Genomic DNA, 26,542 nt, shown 5'->3' with positions numbered 1-26,542 from the left:
TTTTCCTCTATTCCCCCTCCCCGTACTGGGTTTCTCAATCCTCAGCCATTCCTTCTTTTACTACACACATTCTCCTTATCTGACCTCATTCTGTCTAATATGATGGCTTCCAGAACTGCATCTCTAATTCACTGGACTTCTTCACTCAGATATATAAGAAGGCTCTCAAAACAACATGCCCAGAACCAAATTCAATCTTTTTTGCCTAAACTTGTGGTCTTTTGTGACTGGCCTCTTTGCCTTAGCATAAGTTCCTGAAGGCTCATCTATCTTAGAGCATGTGTAATCTCCTTGCTTTTAAGGCTGAATAATAGTGTGCTGTTGGTATATACTGCATTTTGTTTATTAACAAGCTGATGGGCATCTAGATTGTTTCCTCCTTTTGTTATGATGAATGATGCTGCAATAAACATTTGTATACTAGTCTTTGTTTGGACGTATGTTTTCATTTGTCTTGGGCATATACCTGGGAGTGGAATTTCTAGGTCCTGTGGTAACTGTTTAACATTTTGAGAAATACCCAAATGTTTGTATTCCCACAGCAGTGCATGATGATTCCAACTTATCCACATCCTCAACAACACTTCCTATTACCTTTTTTTTTTTCTTTTTGATGATCGCTATCATAGTAGGTGTCAGGTGGTTTGTCACTGTAGTTTTGTTTTGTATTTCTCCAGCAGCTAATGATGTTAAGCACCTTTTCATGTGTTTATTGGCCAGTTGTATACCTTTAGAGAAATAATTTATGCAACTTCTTTGCCCATTTAAGTTATTGAGTTGTAACATTCTTTAGATATTGCAGCTATACGTCTCTTATTCTACATTTTATTTTCAATATGTTTTTCCAATTCTGTGGGCTATCTCTTCATTTTATTGATGTGTCCTCTGTTGTATAAAAGTTTTTCATTTTGATTGAATACAATTTAGCTATTTTTTTTCTGCTGTCTTTTGTGTTTTGGGTATATAGCTTTACCTAACCCAAGTTTATGAAAATTTATGCCCATATTCTCTTCTAATAATTTTATAGTCTTAGCTCTTACATTTAATCTACAATCCATTTCAGGTTAATTTTTGGGTATGATATGATAAAGGAATCCAACTTCATTCATTGTTCCTCCATCCTTTTCTATTGTTGTTCACTAACTCGTACTTTACTTTCAAGCCATGATGAACTGCTTCACTGTATTGAATGAAAGACACAATGAACAACTGATTACATATGATGCCAAAGGGACACTGTGCTCGGTGACCCAAGTTACTCTTCATTTGAGGAATGTAGGTTCAGTTCAGTTCTACGTGTCCACATCTGCAAAACTTATTGTCAGTCAGACTACTATAAGGCGAAGTGACAGGCTTTCCTCAAAGGCAGAGGACAAATGAGAATTGTAGTTATGTTGGCAGTATACTTTATATCTTGTCAGATTCTTCAGATTCTACTTCAGATTCTTCCAGGGTAAGAAATATAACAAACAGGATTTATCATCAAGTGGAGGGATTATGGGTTATTATACTTTTGCCGCACTCATATTTTCCAGAATTTTTAAACTATTTATACAGATCAAATGTTGTGTTGATGATCACATTGCCTTACAGATTCTTTGCCTTGATTCTCACAGGCCTGAAACTGTCACTTTGTGGGTGTCAGTGTTGCCATATGTTAGACCTATAAGGAGCACAAGAAGGGTATGTGGCCCTCTGCTGCTTGGAACAGGGCTTGTCCAGAACTGACATCAGAATCAAACCCTTTATGGGACAGCCAGCAGAGTGACCCTGTGCTCTTGTATTTTAAACAACATTAAAAAAAAACTATCAGCAGTCCCAAGGTTGGCTTCGGGGAAAAGCATCTCTTTCCACAGCTCTTGAGCAGAGCCCCTCTGAGGCCATGAAACTGGAAACACATGTGTGGCAGAATTTTTCTTTCCTTTTTGACAGCTTCACAAATATCAACTAAAATGTTAGCAGTCAGTGTGTGTCTTCTTCACTGTGGCACTAGAACTCTATATTTTTCAGCTAAATGGATATTATAGTAGTAAGGTTAAAAATGCAGTGTTCTAGGGTAAGATAAATTTGGGTTCGTAGCCCAAGTCTTCCACTTGCTAGCAGGATATACATGGACATGTGATTTCACTTGCTGAGCCTTAGTTTCTCTCTCTGCAAAGGCGATAATCACACTGAGGCATGGGGCTTTATACAGATTAAACATAGTAAATACTTAGAAAGTGGTAGCCATTTTAATTAATAATAAGAGTTATCTGCATTCACTCTAACAACAAAAAGAAAATGCTTTCTATGCTTAATAAAGGAAAACAGCTGTCTACTGGATGCAGTTAAGAATATGAAGACTATGATTCAGGCCAGCCTGTATACTTTATAAATAGAAATGAAGATACATTGAACTCTTTTGTAATTTTTAAAAACATTTTATTTCAGAATAGTTTCCAATGTATTTTTTTAAGATTTATTTATTTTGAAAGAGTTACACAGAGATAGAGAGAAAGAGAGAGCTTCCATCTACTGGTTCACTCCCCAGATTGGCTATGATGGCCATGGCTAGGCCAGGCCAAAGCCAAGAACCAGGAGCTTCATCTGGGTCTCCCATGTGGGTGACCCCAAACACCTGGTTCATCTTCTGCTGCTCTTCCCAGGCCATTAGCATGGAGCTGGATCTGAAGTGGAGCAGTGGGACATGAACCGGCAGCCATATGGGGTGCTGTCATCACAGGTGGCAGCTTTACCTGCTACACTACAATGCCAGCCACATAGTTTTCAATTTAGAAGACAACAATTGTGAGGTAGTAATATAAAGAATTCCCATATACCCCTCACCCCATTTCCCCTAATAACGTCTCATATTAATATTTTTGTTAAAATTAACAAACCACATCCAGCTTCCTCCTCTTTTAAAAATTTTTTAATTAGTTTTTAACAGATTGAATGTGCTTTGTAGATATAATTCTAAGAACACAATGATATTCCCTTCCTCCATCCCTCCCCCTTTCTTCCTCCCACCTCCTTCCTTTTCCCTTTCTTTCTTTATTAGTTTTTTTTTTTTTTTAGACAGATAGAGTTAGACAGAGAGAGAGAAAGAGAGAAAGGTCTTCCTTCCGTTGGTTCACCCCCAAATGGCCGCTACGGCTGGCACGCTGTGCTGATCTGAAGCCAGGAGCCAGGTGCTTTTCCTGGTCTCCCATGCGAGTGCAGGTGCCTAAGCACTTGGGCCATCCTCCACTGCCCTCCTGGGCCACAGCAGAGAGCTGCACTGGAAGAGGAGCAGCTGGGACTAGAACCTGGCGCCCATTTGGGATGCCGGTGCCGATGGCAGAGGATTAACAAAGTGAGCCATGGTGCCGGCCCCTCTTTATTAGTTTTTGAGATAACACATTTTAAATTTACATTGCAGTAAAATGGCTTAACACTTCACCGAATAAGAAGTTTAATGAGTAAAAAGCAAAAATGACACTAGTTTAATGGAAATACAATAATTGAATAGAAAAATGACATTTCATCCATATACAGTAAATTTTAAAGTAATCACAGATCATTAAAACTACAGAAGTATATCTTCCTTAACAACTGGTTTTACAAAGGTGTAAAACAAAGTTTTCATCCAAAAACCTTATATTCCTCCCAACCCTCCCAGGTTCTTGTAATCAACATTCTGTGTTTGTATTTTGTTTTTGTTTTGTTTTGGTTTTTTTTGACAGGCAGAGTAGACAGTGAGAGACAGAGAGAGAGACAGAGAAAGGTCTTCCTTTTCCATTGGTTCACCCCCAATGGCCGCTGCGGCCGGCGTGCTGTGGCCGGTGCACCACGCTGATCCGAAGCCAGGAGCCAGGTGCTTCTCTTGGTCTCCCATGTGTGTGCAGGGCCCAAGGACTTGGACCATCCTCCATTGCACTCCCAGGCCATAGCAGAGAGCTGGCCTGGAAGAGGGGCAACTGGGACAGAATCCGGCGCCCCGACCGGGTCTAGAACCCGGGGTGCTGGCACTGCAGGTGGAGGATTAGCCTATTGATATACATATGTATATATATATATATATATATATACATACATATATATATATATATACACACACACACACAGGAATATTATTGAGCTGTAAACCAGGAATGAAATTCTACCATATATATATACACCACATTTTCTTTATCCATTCATCTGATCATGGAAACCTTGATTGATTACATATTTTGGCTATTGTGAATAGTGTGGCTATAAATTTTGGAGCAGGTAGCTCTTTGTTTCAATGAGTTCATATCTTTTGTGTATATACCCAGTAGTGTGATTGCTGGATCATGTGGCAGTTCCATTTCTAGCTTTTTAAGAAATCTCCATACTGTTTTCCACAGTGGCTGCACTAATTTACGTTCGTACCAACCGTGTATAAGAGATCCTCTTTCTTGGCATCCTGGCCAGCATCTGCTACTTTCCGTCTTCTGCATATTAGCCATTCTGACAGAGGTGTGGTGATATCTCATTGTGGTTTTGATTTGTATTCCCCTGATAGCTAGTAATGTTGAGCATTTTTCCATATATTTGTTGGCCCTTTGTATGTCTTCTATTTCTTCTTGTGAGAACTAATATGTCCTTGGCCCATTTCTTAAATAGACTGATGTTTTGTTTGTTATTGAGTTTTTTTGAGTTGCTAATTAATTCTGAATATTAATACTTTTTTCAGATAAGTAGCTTGCAAATATCTCTTTCTGTTGAATGTCTCTTCACTTTATTGATTGTTTCCTTTGCTGTGCAGGTTGATACAATCCCATTTGTCTAGTTTTGCTTTTGTACTTATGTTTTCTATATCTTAACCAAAAAAATCTTTGCTTGCACCAGTATTTTGAAGTGTTTCCTCTGTTTTCTTCTAGCAATCTAGTTTGAGGTCTTATATTTAGATCTTTGATTTACCCTGATTTTTTTAGATGGTGAGGTATGGATCTAATTTCATGGCTCTCCCTAAGCACATCTAGTTTTGCCAGCACCACTTATTGGAAAAGACTCTCCTTTTTCCATTGTATGTTACTGGCACCTTTGTCAAAAATCAGTTGACTGTATGTACATGGGTTAATTTCTGGGCTCTCTGTTCTGTTCCATTGATTTATGTGCTGTTTCTTTTACCAGTACCATGGTGTTTCAGTTACTATATAGCTTTGTGGTTCACTTTTAAAAAATATTTATTTAGTTGTTATTATTTGAAAGGCAGAGAGAGAGAGAGAGAGAGAGAGAGATCTGCCATCTATAGGTTCATGTCCTAAATGGCCAGGCCAAAGCCAGGACCCTAGAACTCCATCCAGGTCACCCATATGGGTGGTAGGGGCATAAGTACTTGGGACAACTTCTGCTGCCTTTCTAGGGGCATTATTGGGGAGCTGGTTTGGAAGTGAAGCAGCCAGGACTTGAACTGGTGCTCATATGGGATGCTGGCATCACGGGAGGCAGCTTAATCCACTGTGCCACAATGCTGATTCCTGTAGTATTTTTTGAAGTCAGGTAATAGTTCTGGTTTTTGTTTTTTGTTTTTTTGTTTTGTTTTGTTTTGTTTTGGTTTTTTTGGTCTGGATAACATTGAGTATTACAGGTCTTCGTGATTACATATAAATTTTAGAATTTTTTTTTCTAATTCTGTAAATAATGTCATTGGTATTTTGATTGGATTGCATTGAATCTGAATATGCTTCAGGCAATCTAGACATTTTAATGATATTAATTCTTCTGATCCATGAGTAAGCAATATTTTTCCATTCTTTTGTGTGTCTTGATGATTTCTTTCATCAATGTTTTACAATTTTCTTTTTTTTTTAAAGATTTATTTATTTATTTGAAAGTCAGAGTTACACAGAGAGAGGAGAGGTAGAGAGAGAGAGGTCTTCCATCCGATGGTTCACTCCCCAGTCGGCTGCAATGGCCGGAGCTGTGCCGATCTGAAGCCAGGAGCCAGGGCTTCTTCTGGGTCTCCCATGTGGATGCAGGGGCCCAAGGACTTGGGCCATCTTCCACTGCTTTCCCAGGCTATAGCAGAGAGCTGGATTGGAAGTGGAGCAACTGGGTCTCGAACCGGCACCCATATGGGATGCCGGCGCTTCAGACCAGGGTGTTAACCCACTGCACCACAGCGCTGGCCCCACGATTTTCTTTCTTCTTCTAAAAAATTTATTTATTTATTTGAAAGGCAGAGAGTTATTATTTGAAAAGCAGAGTTAGAGAGAGAGAGAGAGAGATACCTTGCATCTGCTGATTCACTCCCCCAAATGGCTGTAACAGCCGGAACTGGGCCTATCTGAAGCCAGGAGCCTGGAGTTTCTTCCAAGTCTCCTACAAAGGTACAGGGGCCCAAGGACTTGGGTCATCCTCTACTGCTTTCCCAGGCCATAGCAGAGAGCTGGATCAGATGTGGAGCAGCCAGGATTAGAACCGGCACACATGTGGGATGCTGGTACTGCAGGCTGTAGCTTTACCCACTATGCCACAGCACTGGCATCTACAATTTTCCTTGTAGAGATGTTTCACTTCATTGGCTAAATTTTATTGCTAAATATTTGATTTTTTTTGTAGCTATGTGATTGGGATTTTTTTTTTATTTCTCTTTCAGTGAGATTATTGTTAGTGTATAAAATGCTACTATTTTATATATGTTGATTTTGTATCTTGCACTTTATTGAATTGGTTAATCAGTTCTAGCAGCTTTTTAGTGGATTGTGGTGGGTTTTCAATGTACAATATCAAGTCAACATGGCTTGTTTCTCTGTCTGCTGGGTTTCAGAATCTCCAGGTTGTTTATAGTTTCCATCACTCCTCTACTGAAGTTTGTCCACAATCTTCTGGGAATGTGGTTCTTTCCTTGTTCAGAAACTTTTTCCTGGTTGAGATGCAAATCCTTTGTATTCAGCCATCTTGACCTTTGCTCCTCACTCCCCACAGTGATACTTTGACATCGCACTTTGTCTAGTCCCCAAATAAATCGCCCATTCATGTCATCCCTTCCATGTCATCCCTGAGACTTACTGCACAGAGCAATCCTGTAGAGTTTGTGGTCACTGAAATACAAGTGGAAGTATTAATAATAACAAGTTCTTCTTTGACAGCCCAAGGAGTGAATATTTATGTCTAGGGTCCTTTTTTTTTTCTTTTTAAAGATTTATTTATTTATTTGGAAGTCAGAGTTAACCAAAAGAGAGAAGGAGAGACAGAGAGATCTTCCATCCACTGGTTCACTCCCCAGATGGCCACAACAGCCAGGGCTGGGCCAGGCCAAAGCCAGGAGCCAGGAGCCAGGAACTTCTTTAGGCTCTCCCATATGGGTGGTAGGGACTCAAGTACTTGTACCGTCTTACACTGCTTTTCCTAGGACATCAGCAGGGAGCTGAACTGGAACTAGAGCAGCCAAGACACAACTCAGTTCCCAATACTGGCTTTGCAGGTGGTTTTACCTGCTAGGCCACAACATGGGCCACTATCTTTAGGGTCATTTTTGACTGTAGATGAATGAAAGCTAAGCCTAGAAAGGGGCATTTTAAAATGGAGTATTTGGGGCCGGCGCGGCGGCTCAACAGGCTAATCCTCCACCTAGCGGTGCCAGCACACCGGGTTCTAGTCCCAGTCGGGGCGCTGGATTCTGTCCCGGTTGCCCCTCTTCCAGGCCAACTCTCTGCTATGGCCCGGGAGTGCAGTGGAGAATGACCCAAGTGCTTGGGTCCTGCACCCCATGGGAGACCAGGATAAGCACCTGGCTCCTGGCTTTGGATCAGCGCGATGCGCCGGCCACAGTGTGCCGGCTGTGGCGGCCATTGGAGGGTGAACCAACGGCAAAGGAAGACCTTTCTCTCTGTCTCTCTGTCTCTCTCACTGTCCACTCTGTCTGTCAAAAAAAAATGGAGTATTTGTTGAAGAACACTGATTCTTGAGTTATTTAACTTTTTTTGGCTTGAAATTCCTTCTCTCTGAAATGGGAGATTTGAACTAAATAACTTTAAAATCTCCACTTTTCTATAATTATATGATTTGTGTCCTGATCTTGAGTCTTTATTTTAAAAAGAAGCATTAATTGTATGCTGAAGGCAATAAAAATAGGAAATGGCATACCTGAGAAAAAAACGTGGCTTTGGAGTCCAATAGACTATTTTCAGTTCTTTCACTTCTAGTTCATAGTTTCCTTATCTAGAAGCCTGGATTGATAAAAGCAAACATGCAAGAAATTAATGATAAGATAATAAAAAACACTTGGTACTTGTAAACACTCAACAAATATAAGAGTAAAATTGATGTCATTGGGACTAGAACTAATCAATACAACTAATTAATCATTAAGAAAATATCTTATGTTAGCAGTAATATATAACCAAAGGCAGCTGCCAAAACTATTAAGTTTAAAAGATCCATTTCTGAAACTTTTTACTGGGGATTCTTCTAATACAATAACATATCAGGAGATGTTTTAAAATACACCATAATTTGGGGTGGGCCTTTGATGGAGCAGTTAAGATGCTGCTTGGGATACTCATATCTCATGTTGAGATACCTGAGTTCAAGTTCCTGCTCCTCTGCTTCCTAGTCCAACTTTTTCCTAACATACACCCTGGGAGGCAGTAGGTGGTACCTTGTCGCTCCCCCTCTTCGTGGAGGAACGACACAGGACCCTGCGCTGTTCTTTCGTCTGCTCGGCCCTCCCCGGGTTTGCTGCTGGTTCTTCCCGGGTTGGCTACTATCCCTTCCACCTCCGTGGAAGGGCAGTTCCCCCTGGCCACATTCCCCACTTCCGCAGGGGAGCGGCACACCGCCGGCCGGCTCTTCTCGGGGGCTGCACAGGTGTTCCTTCAGCTAGATGTTCCCCCTAGATGTTCCTGGTGCATGCCGTCTCTCTCCTCCTTTATAGTCCTCCTCCGCCAATCCTAACTCGGCTGCCCACACGCCGAGTACGCTGCTCTCCTCCAATCAGGAGCAAGTCCTACAGTTTATTAGCTGAACTGGAGGCAGCTGTGTAGAAGCTGTTTACTTCTCTCCCAGCGCCATATTGTGGGAGAGCAGATGCATAGAATAAGTCTTAATTCCAGTAACTTAGTCCAGTCCGGATTGCTCCCCACAGTACCTCAAGTACTTTGGTGCCTGCCACTCACATGTGAGACATACACTGAATTCTGGGCTCATGGCTTTGGCCTGGCCTGGCCCAGCCCCAGCTATTGCATGCATTTGGGGAGTGAACCAGGAGATGGAAGATCTTTCTCTGTTTGTCTATCTCTGCTTTAGCCTTTCAAATACGGAAACAGTTAATTAAAAATCATAATTCGTATTTCATGTGGCCGGTTCTGTGGCACAGTAGGTTAATCCTCTACCTGCGGCACTGGCATCCCATTTGGGCACTAGTCCCAGCTGCCCCTCTTTGAATCCAGCTCTCTGCTATGGCGTGGGAAAGCAGTAGAAGATGACTCAAGTTTTTGGGCCCCTGCACCTGCATGGGAGACTAGGAAGAAGCACCTGGCTACTGGCTTCAGATCAGTGCAGCTCCGGCCGTTGCAGCCATCTGGGGAGTGAACCAACGGAAGGAAGACCTTTCTTTCTGTCTCTCCCTCTCACTGTTTGCAACTCTACCTCTCAAATAAATAAATAAAATCTAAAAAAAAGTTAAAAAAATCATAATTCACATCACATGTCTTCCTAATTATAAGTATCTATAACAAAAATGTCATTCAAAATTAACTCACTTTGAACATGCTAATCATGCATTTGTTATTATAGAAGGAGTCAATTGTATAATTAAATATTCAGAAATTATAGGTAGTAAAATTATATGCTGGAAATTCTGACTTAATGAAATTCTTTTTTCTTTCCTAAAAATGTATTTATTTGAAAGGCAGAGTTACAGAGACAGAGGGAGAGACATATATACAGAGAACTCTTCCATCTGCTGGTTGACTCCGCAAATGGTCTCAATGGCCAGGGCTGAGTTAGGCCAAAGCCAGGAGCCTGGAACTCTACCCATGTCTCCAACATGCATGCAGGGACCAAAGCAACCTGGGTCTCCCACATGGGTAGCAGGGCCCCCAGGCACTTGGGCCATCTTCTGCTGCTTTCCCAGGCACATTATGAGAAAGCTAGATTGGAAATGGAGCAGCTGGGACTCCAACTGGTACCCATATGTGATGCTAATGTCACAGTCAGCAGCTTAACCCACTGTACCACAACATAACACCTGCCCTGCAGAATGGGATTCTAAAGCAGGTTGAAAATTTTGTGAACATTTATCATGTTGAAGAAAGCTTGGAACAATTCTTTTTTTTTTTTTTAAGATTTATTTTTTATTTGAAAGGCAGAGTTACAGAGGCACAGAGAGAGAGACAGAGAGAGAGATGGAGAGAGGTCTTCCTCTCACCGGTTCACTCCCCAAATGGCCACAATGGCCAGAGCTGGGCCTATCTAAAGCCAGGAACCTGGAGTTTCTTCCAGGTCTCCCACGTGGATGCAGGAGCCCAAGGATTTGGGCCATCTTCTGCTTTCCCAGGTCATAGCAGAGACCTGGATCTGAAGTGGAGCGCCGGGACCCAAACCGGCACCCATATGCCCATGGTGCCAGCTTTACCTGCTATGCCACAGCACCAGCCCCAGAACAATTATTTTTGCCTAAACACAACTTTACTCCTAGTTTTAATACAAATGATTATGTTGTTGAAAAAAAAGAGATGGATGTCAAACTGGAAGGTAGACAGATAGGTGGAGGGATAGGGAAGCTTGCAAAGCATGAAATTGATTTTTTAATTACCTAAACTCTGGGGGAGGGCTAGCTTCCAGTCTGGAATCTATGTATGAATGAACTCTGCTCTACAGAGGTGGAGGGAAAACACATGTATACATTTCATTCTTTATGGTGAAAAACAAATTTGAGATCAGGAACAGGTAGCTCATTTACCATAAAATGTAGTTGAAAATGTTTCTCAGGTAAGTACATTCTAATGGCAACAGAATCTAGGAAATTTGAAATTTTTACTTTCAAATCTAGAAGATTTGAAATTTTTGCTTTTTTTAATGCAAAAACTTTAGCAAAAATCATGAATTAAAAAATTCAAACAATGCAAATTGTAGATGGATAGTGGAAAATCCCTTGTAATGTTACCCCCAAGAGTTAGAAACTGCTAATAGTTTGGTGAAAAATTTCCAAATGGTTCACATTTTTGGCTACTAGACATGATGCAACGAAGAATATCCTAGTACATGAATCATTGTGCAATTTATAAGCACTTCTACCTAAAAGTGAATTTGCTAGGTCAGAGAATATACAGTAGAAGTTGACTAACATTATGTCAACCAATAGTGCATGAAAGTTCTTGGAATATATTTTACATACTGATGTTAGCTAGGACCTGAGTTTCAAACCTTCTCTAAATATAATTTTAAACAGAACCTGAAGGGAAATCTCACATGTCATTAGTATTATAATGGTAATATATATATAGTATTTTTTCACAATTTTAACTATTTGTTTTTCTCTCTCACTTTCCCTCACTTTTGTAGCTATCGAACTTCACTGGGATGTTGGCTCTAGAAGACTTTATTTTGCTGGCCAGTGGAACAGAGTCTGTAGAAAATGGTACATTCAAAAATCTGAATACACTGAAGACCTTAGAACTCTGGAAAAATAGGTTAATAAAGGTCCCCACTGCCCTCCCAGCCACCCTTGAAGTGTTAAAACTAAATGATAATTCCATAACCATCCTACTTGGGTCAGATTTTGAAGGGCTGAAAAAATTAAGAATCCTTGAACTTAAAAACAACCTGCTATCCTGCCTCTCCCCTGGCATGTTCTCCTCCCTCCTCAGCTTGCAGAGCTTGTCGGTGGATGGTAACCATGTGGAGTCTGTGGCTGGACCCCTGCCACTGCCCAACCTGCAACATGTGAGCATGGAGAACAATAAGCTACACCTCATCCCAAGCAACTTCTTTACTTCCCTGCAGTCTTTGCAGTATGTCAGTTTCAGTGGTAACTTTCTCACTAGAATTCCTGTTAACCTACCCAAATCCTTGCTATCTTTAAAGATGGAAAGAAACCAGCTCAAAGTAGTAAGATTTCGGGATTTGAAACACTTGGAGAACCTTTCCCATCTTTACCTCTCAGAAAACTTACTGTCTTCCATGGATGGGGCACAGATCCTCTCCAATTTAACTACTCTCGAGTTGTCCCAAAACCAGCTTCAAATGTTGCCCCTCAAGCTACCAGCAAGGTTACAAAAACTTGACTGCAGCAATAACCTGATTCAGAGAGTCACAGCTCAAGACTTCCAGGACCTGCGAGACTTGAAACATTTGTTTCTGGACAACAACATTGTCAGCTTGTTCGAAGCTGGAGCCCTTCAGGGATGTTCTCAGCTCTCCAACCTAGCCCTGGAGCAGAACCTGCTGTTGTCCATACCTCTACGGTGAGTGAGTGTTATTTATTGTGACTACTACAAGGTTTTTCTAAAGTTTGGAACAATTCACATTATACAGGCAAGAAACTTCAGACAAACATCAATTATCTGATCAAAATTATACAAGGGTTTAGGGAAAGAAGTTTTAAATAGAGATTTTGAATTTGCAGCCCTCACACTGAATCCTGCATTCACTTAATTTATGTTGTCTATGGGAGGCAAGACACCAACAGGTGGTATCTATACGAACAAACAGAATAGAAGATATTTTAAAAAGTGGGTCTCAGTTTCTATGTATATGGCCTGGATAACCAACAGGCAGACTAGCCACTAACAAAACAAGGACACCAGAGAAAAAAAGAGGGAGGAAATATAGTAATATATATTTTAAAAGCATTGAAATGTTAGTTGTTAAGGGGAAAAATAAAATTTTGTAATGTAGTATTATATTTACTTTGAATTACTATTCATTGGGGGAGCCTCACATTGCCTCAGTGCTGCCATCTTTGAAGGGTTTAAGCTGGCTTTGCTTACTTCTCTGTATGTCTGTCTGTATGAGTGGGCAAGTCCATCCGTGTCTGTCTCCCCTTCTGTTTTTGGTTATCTCTTCAGTTTCTCTCCCCACTCCCTACACACACACACACACACACACACCTCACAACAACAATTTCTCTTTCTTTTTTCTTTTAAAGATTTATTTATTTTACTTAAAAGAGTTAGAGAGAGAGAGAGAGAGAGAGGTCTTCCATCTACTGGTTCACTACCCAATTGGATGCAAAGGCTGGAGCTGTGCCTATCTGAAGCCAGGAGCCAGGAGATTCTTCCGGGTCTCCCATGCCAGTACAGGAGCCCAAGGACTTGGGCCATCCTCTGCTGCTTTCCCAGGCCACAGCATAGAGCTGGATCAGAAGAGGAGTGCCAAGTCTTGAACTGGCGCCTATATGGGATTCTGGCACTGCAGGTGTTAGCTTTACCCGCTACACCACAGTGCCAGCCCCAGTTTCTCTTTCTATGTATCCTCCCTGTGCTCAATCCACTGTACTTGTTCACCCTATTAAGTCTCTAACTAATGTAATGTTTATATTAATTGATCCTGTTGATTATACTTTATTTCATGTTCTACATTTTAAAGTAGATAAATAAAATATTCACCCTAACTATTCATAACCTAAATTAATGTAATGTTTACATTAATTGATCCTATTGATTACATTTTATTTCATGTTCTACATTTTAAAGTAGATAAATTAAATGAAGAGAAGAATGCAGCACTATTATTCTCTTTAAAAAGACACTGTTGTTTATTATATGAGTGGATCCTTTTTCCTTTAAGCACTTTATTGAAAAAAAACTTTTTGCCCTGTCTTTATCATTATCAAATTTCTCATAATTAATATACTAAGTTCTGGATTCTGGAGAATCCTAAAGCAATTTATGTATCTAATTACATTGTTAGTATAGTTTTTTTATCAAGGAGAAAGGGAAAATTACTGCTGATATGTATGTATGTTAATTTTTTTTCCTAGTTGAAAAATAGATGTTTTATGTAATATAATTACTGTACCCAAAATAAAACATCAAAAAGTGATTTTTCCAACTGAAATTAGAATTTTTGAATACATATTGAAGTTAATTTGAAATTAATCAATTTGTTTTTGTGCATAAGCATGGACATACCATGAACTTAATTCAACAAATATGTTTTGAGTACTTCCCTTGTGCCAGGAACTTCACTGGCACTTGGGCTACATTAATGTAATAAGAGATGGAACTTCCTATTTTATACAGCTTAAATTCTAGCAGGAGAAAGTAGACAATAAACTGAATATATAATTGAAGTGTTCACTATTTAGGCTGTGTTAGGTGCTATAACCAAAATGGGCATGATAACGAGGTAGGAGTATAGAGGGTGGAGTGACTGGTTTCAATTTCAAATGGAGTAAGCATAGTGACCCTCACCAAAAGGTAAACTTTGAGTAAAGACTTGAAGGAGGTTAGGGAATTAGCCATGAAGCTATTAGGAGAGAAAAGTGTACTAGACAGGAGAACAGCCAGTACAAGGCCCTCAGGCAAGAACATGCCTGCAGGATTTCAGGACTCTGTTACTTGCTATTTTTAAATAATTTCTTTACTACATATGTTTCAGACCTTATCTTCTATTACTGAGTATCCCTACACCAAGGAAAAAAATAGTGTATGAAATACATAAAAACTCATAAAACAGGCTAGGAATGTCTGTGTCACATGAGGACATGATAGCTGGTGATGACAGCCATGGGCAAAACTGTGGACCTAGTGGATTTTTGTACTTGGGTATCTTTTAGGAAGCACTTGGTTAAGGAATTCTGCTAAGTTTAGTGACTGGAAAATGAGTTAATTATTTACTCCTACTGAGTATCTGTGCTTTTATAAGTGACCACAGAGAACATAATGCATTTACCCAATGGAGTATAAAATGGAATCACAAGCATGAGCTAACCATAGTTCTCAAATCTGACTTCATGTTAGAATTATCTGGAGAAGTAGGAAAAAGAGTACTAGTACTGAAGCCTCACATCAAACCAGTAAAATCAGATGCTTCATGGTTGGGCTGAAGCATCAGTAAATTTTTTTAAATCAATTTATTTGTTTGAGAAGCAGAGAGTCAGAGACAGACAGAGATAGAGAAAAACAGATAGTGTTCCCATCTGCTGGTTCACTCCCAGATGTCCAGTGGCCCAAACCAGGAGCCTGAAACACGAGAGCCCAATTACTTGAGGCTATCATTCTTCCTCCTGGGGTCTGCTTCAGCAGGAAGCGAAAGTCAGGAGTCAGAGTAAGGACTCAAATCCAAGTACTCCAATGTGGGATGCAGGCATCTAAACTGCTAGGTCAAATGCCCACTCCTCTTGTGAGTTTTAAATATGCCTACTGGGGCCAGCACTGTGGCACAACAGGTTAAAGCCCTGGCCTGAAGCACCGGCATCCCATATGGGCACCGGTTCGAATCCCAGCTGCTCCACTTCCCCCACACCCACATAGGAGGCCCAGAAGAAGCTCCTGGCTCCTGGCTTCGGATGGGTGCAGCTCCGGCCTTGCAGCCATGTGGGGAGTGAACCAGTGGATGGAAGACCTCTCTCTCTGTCTCTACCTCTCTCTGTAACTCTGTCTTTCAAATAAATAAAATAAATCTTTAAAAATAAATAAATAAATAAATACGCCCATAACCATCCCCTCTTTGCAGCTTTTCTTTGCATTGGAAGGTGAGAATGATCTAGAAAAGGTCCTATGTGCTTTAACTTCCATAAAGAATTAAAACAATACCTGTTCTTTCTATTTGAATTTTAAATTTTGATTTATGAGGTTTAAACAGATCTGTTCTTTTTATTTGCAAAATTCCATTTTCTATAAATAAACTGTAAAAGCCACCTGCTCCTACCACAAATAGTATTTCCAGGAATCCTTCTTCTGCCTACCCCATTCCACACTACATTTTATCAAGAAGATAATGGTATATGGTCCCAGAACACATATTAAAATACCTACATCATTTGCCACAATACACTAGTCAAGACAGAAAACTAATACATAACATTTTACTACCTGCTTGCTAAAGTCAACAATGAACTTATATTCATAATTCCTTAGTCCTCAAAACAACAATCGTGTGAAGGTAGATACATTGTTTTATCTATTATTTTATTTTTTAAAATTAATTTGTTTATTTGAAAGTTAGAGAGAGAGAGAGAGAATCATCCATCTGTTCTTCACTCCCCAGTTAGCTGCAACATCTGGGGCTGGGCCAGGCCAAAGCCAAGAGCCAGGAGCTTCTTCCAGGTCTCCTATGGGGGTGGCAGGAGCCCAAAAACTTGGGCCATCTTCTGCTGTTTTTCCAGGCCATTAGCAGGGAGCTGGATCAGAAGTCGGGTAGGGGCTGGCGCTGTGTCACAGCAGGTTAAAGCCCCAGCCTGCAGCGCTGGCATCCCATATGAGTGCCAGTTTCTGTCCCAGCTGCTCCTCTTCAGAACTAGCTCCCTATTAACATACCAGGAAAAGCAGCAGAGGATGGCTCAAGTACTTGACCTCCTGCACCCATGTGGGAGACCCTGAAGAAGCTCCTGGCTCCTGGCTTCTGATCAGCTCAGCTCCCGCCGTTGCTGCCACTTGAGGAGTGAACCAGCGGATGGAAGACATCTCTCTGTCTCTACCTGTCTCTGTAACTCTCTCTTTCAAATAAATAAAATAAATCTTAAAAAAAAAAAAAAAGTGGAGCAGCCGGGACACAAACAGTTGCCATATGGGATACCAGTGTCATAGGTTTTATCCATTGTGTCACACCGCCAGCCCTTTTACCTATTACTTTAAAGATTCAGGTATTAAGATTTAGTAGTAATAAGAAAGATGGTCAAAGTCACATTGTCAGTAAGTGTGTCAGGACTGAAACACAGTGGTTTAACTGTATTGGGGTGGGGAACCTCTTTTCTGCCAAGGGCCATTTGAATATTTATAATATCATTTGCTGGCCATACAAAATAGTTAACTTAAAAATTAGCCTGCTATAGATTTACTGAATTTCGCGTCTTGCCTTTGGTTGCCTTGGCAAGGCCAGACCCAATGATTTCAGCCCACTGGCCAGACGATGCCCACCCCTGCTAGAGAACAAGACCATTTAGCCACTGCATGATTCTGTCTTTGAGATCTACTCTGGGGTCGACAATAACTATATGACTGAGAACGTAGAACACCCAACAGGTAGGCCTCCATATTTCACTCATCTTCAGTTCAGTGAGGTAAGTTAGATTATCTCTTCTTCATCCGTTTGCTGGACAATTCAAATCCAGAATAGCTCTCTACAGCCTGACATAGTCACTGAGCATTTTACCTTATATGCAAGTGCCATCTACTGGCAACATGTGCTATGCCCTTTTCTGTGATAAGTAGCAATAACCACACTGAAAAGAACAAATGATAACGTTTCTAGAAACACATTTGTCTTCAGAGCAGAGCTATCTTTTTACATAAATCAAAGTTGTAATGACAAATTTTATCAAAGTAATGAGTGACTGTCAAAAGATCACAAACCAGGATAATTAGTGTATTCTCTTATAATGTCATTTTGATTAGAATTTTGATAGAAACAAAATCTATCAAAGGTGCAGGCATTGCAGCATAGCAGATTAAGCCACAGCTTGGGATGCCTGCATGACATAACTGAGTGCCAGTTCAAGTCCCAACCACTGCACTTTTTTTTTTTTTAAAGATTTATTTTATCCATTTGAAAGAGTTACAGTGAGAGGTAGAGACAGAGAGAGAGGTCTTCCATCCGTTGGATCACTCCCTAGATGGCCACAACGGCCAGAGCTGTTGCCGATCCGAAGCCAGGAGCCAGGAGCCTCTTCCAGGTCTCCCATGTGGGTGCAGGGGCCTAAGTACTTGGGCCATCCTCTACTGCTTTCCCAGGCCATAGCAAAGAGCTGGATGGGAAGAGGAGCAGTCGGGACTAGAACCAGTGCTTATATGGGATGCTGGCGCTTCAGGCCAGGGCATTAACCTGCTGCACCACAGCCTCGGCCCCCACTTTTTTTTTTTTTAAACATTTATTTATTTGAAAGGCAGAGTTACAGAGAGACAGAGAGAAAGAGAAAGAGAGAAGGAGAGAGAGAGAAAGGTCTTCCATCTGCTGGTTCACTCCCCAAATGGTGGCAACAGCTGGAGCTGGGCTAATCTGAAGCCAGGAGCCTGGAATTTTCCAGGTCTCCCATGCAAATGCAAGGGCCCAAGCACTTGGGCCCTGCTTTCCCATGCCATAGCAGAGAGCTGTATCAGAAGTGGTGCAACTGGGACTCGAACTGGTGCCCATATGGAATACTGGCACTACAGGCAGGGGATTTACCTGCTATACCACAGTGCCAGCCCCGTCACTCCACTTTTGATCCAGCTTCCTGCTAATACATACTGGAAGACAGAAAATGATGGCTCAAGTGCTTAGGCCCCTGCCACTCCATGAGAGACCCCAATGGAGTTCTAGTTTCTGTATTTGGCCTAACTCAGACCTGGCTCTTGTGAGCATTTGGAGAGTGAATTAAGGGTTGGAAATTTCTCTCTCTGTCTTTCTCTGTCTCTCTTTCAAAGAGATGAAAATAAATAAACATTTTTTAAAAGACAAAAAACAGTAAACCTATGTATAGGGACAATTTTTGGATACACAGAAGATAACTGAATAATTTTATTTGTTTTAAAAAAATGGGGGGCCAGTGCTGTGGCACAGTGGGTGAAGCTGCCAACTGCAGTGCCAGCATCCCATATGGGCACCGGTTTTGAGTACCAGCTGCTCCACTTCCAATCCTGTTCTCTGCTATGGCCTGGGAAAGTAGTAGAAGATGGCCCAAGTCCTTGGGCCCCTGCACCCACATGGGAGAACAGGAAGAAGTTCCTGGCTCCTGGCTTTGGATCAGTGCAGCTCCAGCTGTTGTGGCCAACTAGGGAGTGAACCAGTGAATGGAAGAACTCTCTCTTCTCTCTGCTTCTCTTTCTCTGTGGAACTCTGTCTTTCAAATAAATAAATAAATCTTTTTCCTTTTAAGAAAATTTGGCTTGCTCATTTTTCATTTTTTTAAAGATTTATTTTGATTTATTTGAAAGACAGAGTTACAAAGAGAGACAGAGACAGAGAGGTCTTCTATCCTCTGGTTCACTCCCCAAATGGCTACAATGGCCAGAGGTGAGCTCATGTGAAGTCAGAAGCCAGGAGCTTCTTCCAGGTCTCCCACACAGGCACAGGGGCCCAAGGACCAGGACTGTCTTCCACTGCTTTCCCAGGCCATAGCAGAGAGCTGGATCGGAAGTGGAGTCATCAGGCCTCAAACCGGCATCCATATGGGATGCGAGCGCTTCAGGCCAGGGCTTTAACCCAATGCGCCACAGCACTGGCCTCCATTTTCATTATTCAACCATTGTTATGTGACTTTTGTGTGGTGAGGACTTTCGTCTATAGGGTAGAAAATCAGAAGCTTTAAGAACCAGAGTAACTTACCTAAAGCTGAGACAGGCATTTGCCTCAGCAGTTTCTATGCCACTGGGACATCCCATTTGTAATGCCTGGGTTCCAGTCCTAGGGTTCCAGTCCTAGCTAGTGCTTCCTGCTAATTTGCACTTTGGAAGGCAGCACATTAGTTAAGTACTTGGGTCCTTTTTACCCATGTGGGACACCCAGATGGAGTTTCTGGCTCCTGACTTCAGCCTGGTCTAGTATGAGCAGGCATTTGGGGAATAAACCAGTGGATTGAACATCTTTTTCTCTCTGTCTCTATCTTTCAAATAAAATGAAAATCAATAAATCAACATTTTAAAACAAACTTTCCTACAGCTGCATACTGTAAATAGAATGGCCTGAGTCAGAATGCAGTTGTTAACACGTAGGGGCTTTTGGGCCCTCTGGATTACTCTTTCGTGTCTTTCCCCATTAGGCTCCATTGCCCTCTGCAATGGGGGTGCAGTCTTGCTCACTGTCACACAATTCTCTTTCCTTGGGGCAGGGACACAAAACTACACATAAATTTTCTGTATTTTTTTAGAGATTTGCCTTATATAAAGCTGGCTTATGAGCAAAATTACATTTTCTTGGAGGCTAACTTAAAATTGAATTTAACTATTGAACTGCGAAAATATATGAAGCAATTTTCCCTAGCAAACTAATTTGCTATTTTAGGCAAATTTTATTGAATCTACAGAGAAGACACTTTAAATAATGATGGCTTTAAAATACTCAAGAAACACAGATACTTATGTATATTTAGGTAGTATACAGTGTAGGATATGAATACAAATATAAAATGACTGATTTAGTTTAAAAAACCAGAGGGGCAAAATATAGGCTATATTCCTATAACATAAAACACTAAGTTTTTTTTTTTTTTTTTTTTTTTTTTGACAGGCAGAGTGGACAGTGAGAGAGAGAGACAGGGAGAGAAAGGTCTTCCTTTGCCGTTGGTTCACCCTCCAATGGCCGCCGCTGCAGCCGGCGCACCGCGCTGATCCTGGCAGGAGCCAGGATCCAGGTGCTTTTCCTGGTCTCCCATGGGGTGCAGGGCCCAAGCACCTGGGCCATCCTCCACTGCACTCCCTGGCCATAGCAGAGAGCTGGCCTGGAAGAGGGGCAACCGGGACAGAATCCGGCGCCCCAACCGGGACTAGAACCCGGTGTGCCGGCGCCGCAAGGTGGAGGATTAGCCTATTGAGCCACGGCGCCGGCTAAACACTAAGTTTTTGAAATGAAATTCATATAAGAATGATACTATAACAAGAGAAATAAATTGTCATGAAATAGAGTTGCAGCTGCTTGCTCTCTGCATTTTACACAGTGGTCACGTTACTGGGACTGCTCTAGGAAGTGTCACTGGCTCCTGAGATGCATGATTGTATTCCTGTGTGTTCACACCATGTGAGAGGAGCACTCATTGCTATTTCAGTGTAAGGAGCTTCTTTCCCTCTTTCCAAGTTCTCATACGTCATGGAAAGAAAAGCACTTACTACAAAGTGGCTTGTAACGGAAAGATTTTCAAGTTCCCCATTGTGATTCTTTTGTATTTTTGCAGGGAAAGAGCCAGTGAAAATATCAAGTTTGCTTTGCTTTTTTTGTTTTCAATTTTGGATTAACATATAATAATTGTAGTGATTCTTTTGCATCTTTTAATCAACAGGCACTGGCATGCTGTTTTTCAACTTGATAACCACGTTATTTAAAAACAAATTTTGTTTTCTCCCTGATTCTAAAACAATAACTGTTCAAAGTGAAAAAGTTAGTATGCAGGGGGCTGGTGCTGTGGCGTAGCCTGCAAAGCCGCCTCCTATACTGCCAGCGTCCCATATGGGTGCTGGTTCGAGTCCTGGCAGGTCCTTTCGACCCTGCAGCTACCTGGGAGACCTGGAAGAAACTCCAGACTCCTAGCTTCAGATAGGCCCAGCTCCGGCCATTTTGGCCATTTGAGGAGTGAACCAACAGATGGAAGACCTCTCTCTCTTTCTTTCTCTCTCTGCCTCTGACTCTCTAACTCTGCCTTTCAAATAAATAAACAAATCTTTTTTAAAAAACTTAATATGCTAAAAAATAAAAGTCACTCATATGTGTTGACCCAGAGCCCTTATCTATACATAGGCATATAATTTGTTTTTACCTATTTGGGATCATTCAATTTTGTATTTTATTTTTTCCATTTAACACTATAGAAGTTTTTTCATTTTTATTTTGTTTTTTCCTTCTTTCTCTTTTTCCTCTTGTTTCTTTCCCAGTACTTCTATGGACCCGTGGGTGTTAATTTATTCTCTGTGTTATTATAATTTACAATTATATTTTTAATAAAAAGATTAATTTATTTTATTCGAAATACAGAGTTAGAGAGAGAGATGGAAACCTTGTATCCACCAGTTCACTTTCCAGATAGCACAATGGCCTAGGATTGGGCCAGGCCAAAGCCAGAAGCCTGGAACTCACTCACTTCTCCCATGCTTGGGTAGCAGGGGCTCAAGCACTCAGGCCATCCTCCAGTGCCTGTATGGGTTGCCAGCATTGGAGGCAGTGGCTTAACCCACTCTGCCGTAACACCGGCCCCCAGTTGTATCCTTTGATACTAATATTGCCCCACATTTAGCTAGTAGAAGCCCTTGAAGCTAGCTGCTGTCATAAGATTCCATTGTTTTGTTTTTTAATTGTGGTAAAATACACATAACAAACTTTTCCATCTTAACCATTTAAAAGATAGATTTCAGTATGGGCAACCACCATTCTACATTTCTGCTTCCATAAAGTAGACTATTTCGATAATATTTCAGATATTTCATAGGTAGAATCACACAGTATTCATCTTTTTGTGACTGGCTTCTTTCACATAGCACATTATAATGTCCTCAAGGTTCATGTATGCTATAGCATGTATCATAATTTCCTTTTTTGAGGCTGAATAATATTCTATCATTTGCATGTAGCACATTGTTTTTGTATTTGTCAATCAATGGACCTTGGGCTGGTTCCAGCCATTAGTTCCTGTGAAGAATGCTGCTGAGAACATGGGAGGACACGTATGTCTTCAAGAACCTGTTTTCAGTCGTTTTGGGTATATATCCCAAAGTGGAGCTGCTGGGTTGCAGGGGATTCTATTTTTATTTTTTTCAGAAAGCATCACACTGTTTTCCACAGCAGCTGTATTATTTCACTTTTCTACCAGTAGTATACAGGCTTCCAATTACTGCACATTCTTGCCAATACTTGTTATTTTCTGTTCTCTTAATACTCATCTTGATTAGTCTTTGAACATTTCATTGCATCTGGCTCAAGCATGCTTAGTTTTTTCTCATGCAGACATGGAATCAGCAATTCCTCCAAGAAGCCCTGGTTTTTTGAGTGGAGATCGGAATTTAAAAACTAAGATGTATGCACTGATGTGCTCTTGTTTTTGTAGTAGCTTTGACACAATAATACAATATTGCTTCTAGGTTCTTTTAGTAAAGACTACTAAAATATCAATGTTTTTGAAAACTATGAATTCACACTGACATTTCCGATTCATATTTAACAACAGAAAGGGTTTTTCTTTTTTTCTTTTATAGTTGTACTTTTTTCTCACTTATTTCTTTTGTATCATATTATCTATTTAAAAGTTTCCAAATTTCATCACTAACCTTAGTGCTAACAATAAACATACTGAGATAAATTTCAGGATCCTTTGGTCCTTAGAGTCGAATGCTTAAATATATCCACTGAGGATGCTCAAAGTTCTAGAACACTTTTTCTTTTCTCTGCTTGGCTATGTTATCAACATAAACATTTGATTAATTAGATTTGTTTGACTTAGGATTTTGAACTATTGGACAGGTGATAATGGCATCTCTGTGGTTTTAATTTTTATTTATCTATTCTGAATAAGGTTGAAGACTGGAGGGCCCTTTATTTTTCTTTCTCTATCAACTTCCATTCATGTTTTTCTGCAAAAATCTTTTCTTACCAATTTTTGAGTGTTCTTTCTGTATTAGAGAGATTAAAGGCACAGATACTCACCACTCAGTTTGTTATTCGTATTTTGACTTTGCATAAGTATCTTGCCAAACACAACTTTTAAAAGTTTTTAATATAGTTGAATTATAAATCTTTTATAGCTTATAGATTTTTAAATCATATAAAAGCTTTTTCTTAGGATTTGTATTTTATTTTTACTTTTTAAAATATTTATTTGTTTACTTGAGAGGCAGAGTTACAGAGAGGGAGGAAGGGAGAGACGTAGAGAGAGGTCTTCTATCCGCTGATACGCTCCCTAAATGGCCACAATGGCCAGAGCTGGGCAGATCAGAAGCTGGGATCCAGGAGCTTCTTCCTGGTCTCCTACATGTGTGCAGGAGTTCAAGCACGTGGGCCATATATTACTGCTTTCCCAAACCATCAGCAGGGAGCCAGATCTGAAGTGGCATAGTTGGTACACCAACCGGAGCCCATATGGGATACTGGCACTGCAGGCAGATGCTTAACCCACTATGCCACAGTGCTGGCCCCATATTTTTATTTTTATAAAGCCAAAATAGTCTATTATTTAATAATTTCCAAGTTATTGGATATTAGTCTCCTATAAATTTTGTTATAAATGTAATTTAAGATTGACTTTTTTATTTTTAAGATTTATTTATTTGAAAGGGTTACAGAGAGAGGGGGAAACAGAGCTTCCATCTGTTGGTGCATTCCTCAAAGGATTGTAATGGCCAAGACGAGGACAAACTGGAGCCAGGAGGTTCCTCTGGGTCTGCCTGGTGGGTGGCAGGGCCCCAAACACTTGAGTCATCTCCTGCTAGTTGCTACAGCCATTGCTGTCCTCATGTCCTGTTAGGGCAGTTTCTACCACCTCTTTGTCATCTCTCGGGGTAGTAAGGCCACATCTGAGCTCTGCTTCCATGACATTGCTGTACCTTTCCTTGTCAAATTCGTAAAGCTCCTGTAGGTAGCCCTCATGTGGTCCTTGGTCCTGATTCTTGGCCACTGCTTAGAGCGTGCACAGGCAAGTCAATGTGACATATTTGTAAACAAATATCTATTAACTTTTCCTGTAATTTCCTCCATTAAAAGACATGACATTATTTAAATTTGCCATGTTACTAAATCATTTCCAAAATGGTAACAATTTACACTCTCACCAACAGTTCTTACCACACTCACAGTAAGACTGTTCGAATTTGATACATTAAACATCTCTTTATTTTTTATTACCTTTTATAATCCTAAAGAATAATACTTTCCTGATTCACAGCCTTTGCAAACTTAAAAATTGGAAATGTAGTGTTTGTTTGAATGATCTCATTGCATAAGAAAGAAAAAAGTGAGTTTTATGAACAGGAATCAGAAAAAGCAGAGGGTTGGAAAGTAAAGTATGTTTTGTAGCTCAAGAAAAACAGAACTATAGAGAAAGCTGAGTGCTGTTCAGTGCTTTAGCTTGGCAGGTGTGGCGTGACAATCAGGGCTTCCTCTCACGAGCCATCGCTTGCATTGCAGGCTCCCAGGGACCTTAGCCAGGCTGGATCTAAAAGGCAACGCCATCCGGGATATTGCTGAGCGGGGCCTCAAGGACCTCAAGCAGCTTCAGGTGCTAAACCTGAGGAACAATAAGATCTCTGCCTTAGACCTCAAAGCCTTGGAGGGGCTGCCTCGCCTCAGGCACCTGTACCTGGATGGAAACCCCTGGAATTGTACCTGCAGTCTCCTAAGAGCAAGGGAGATGCTGAAGGCCAAGGGCACAGATGTGAGGGGTGGGCAGTGTGCGGCCCCAGCTGAACGACAAGGGGAGAGCTGGATGTCTTCTAAGAAAATCATGAGGCAGTGTGAGCATCATTTACAGCAGGCTGAGAAAAGCCAAGAGAGCAAAAAGAAATCGAAAGCTGAAGACCCCTCCAGCATCAGAATCAACATAGATGATGATGATGAAGATTATGAAATAGATTAAGCATGAGCTTTGTTTACTGTTTAGAGAGCATTTTTCATAGTCTTGTAAGCAGAAATATACTTTGTGTTTATATATACTAGGCCATCTTTTTAAAGTGTATTTTTAGATTGTGTTTTTGTTTTTGAGAATGCAATGAAGATTTAAAGAAGTTAGGTAGGGAAGATACATAGAAAGGAAAAATAGTAAGATGTGTGGGTTTTTTTGTCATTTTAAAACTAATTTGTGTGTTATAATGACACCTAAGCAAATGATAATGCAAAATAAAATCACCATATGGCTAACTTCCTGCAAGTACAGTAGTTCATTTCCTCAAATAAAAAGTGACGATTTTCATACATGAAGCTGGCCCCAGAAGCCTGTACCATAGCCTTTTGGCAGCAAGCAATGAAAACTACTGCCTGCCTGCCTGAAGCATGAAAACACTTCTTGGAAGGATTTGGGATAGCTCACGAAATCAAAGGAAAAGCTCTAAAGGACAGGGAGCGGAAGTGCTCCAGGACCCCGGGGCAGACAGACATGATAAAGGAGAGACTCCTGGCTTCCCCCTCGGTTCCCCTCTCTGCAGAATGAACAGCCTCCTGCTGTTCTCAGTGTCTGCTTCCTTCCTTTCCATAGTCACAGAGAGCTAACTGGCTCAGCTCCAGACCTTTGCATTCGGCTAACGGAGAGAAAGTCCTGTTTGACAGTCTTGCAAGACCAAAAGAAAACCAAAGAGGAAAATGTAAACTTGTTCCTTAAAGACCACTGATGACCCTGCCTTGCCCTTCCTGAAAAGAGTTATGATTCGAGTTAAATTCATTTTCCCTGAGTTAACCAAAGCCCCTGTACTGCCCTCCTTTGGATTAACTTCAGGCCTTTGACATTTGCCTGTCTGGGGATAGAGGTATGGTTAGGGAATAATTTTTTTCTATCAATACATTTGTGCATACAGATTTACTTGTGAATATATTTGAAGTCCTATCCAAATTAGTTTATTTTCCATTTAGTAGGATTTATCTGTTGCAGTACTTTGCAAAGTTTTCCATTAAAATACCCCTAATGGCAGAGAAAGTAGATAGAAGAGGTAGTAGACAGGATCTGTATGAATGAGAAAGGATTCCACTAGAAGATAGAATTTCCTGAGAACATCATGTTTTAACTTAAAATTGTATGCAGATTTTAAGTTTATGCATGTCCATATTTTCTTCCACCAAAATC

The 26,542-nt window shown here is 40.7% G+C and overlaps 1 protein-coding gene across 1 annotated transcript in view; it reads left to right on the top strand.

Moving 5' to 3' along the window:
- The window catches only part of LOC100349668 (nephrocan-like), a 30,236-nt gene extending 4,707 nt beyond the window's left edge, over positions 1-25,529 (top strand). The window contains exons 2-3 of the mRNA XM_002714775.4: positions 11,500-12,401; positions 24,898-25,529. Coding sequence (XP_002714821.3) covers positions 11,500-12,401; positions 24,898-25,345 — 1,350 coding nt within the window. The 3' untranslated portion in view covers positions 25,346-25,529. The remainder of the gene's footprint in view (positions 1-11,499; positions 12,402-24,897) is intronic.
- Positions 25,530-26,542: the final 1,013 nt, after the last annotated feature.

Source organism: Oryctolagus cuniculus, chromosome 5 (assembly GCF_964237555.1).
Source record: "Oryctolagus cuniculus chromosome 5, mOryCun1.1, whole genome shotgun sequence".
Lineage (NCBI taxonomy): Eukaryota > Metazoa > Chordata > Mammalia > Lagomorpha > Leporidae > Oryctolagus > Oryctolagus cuniculus.
Note: the sequence above shows the minus strand (reverse complement) of the source record. Positions and strands in the feature narration are given on the sequence as shown.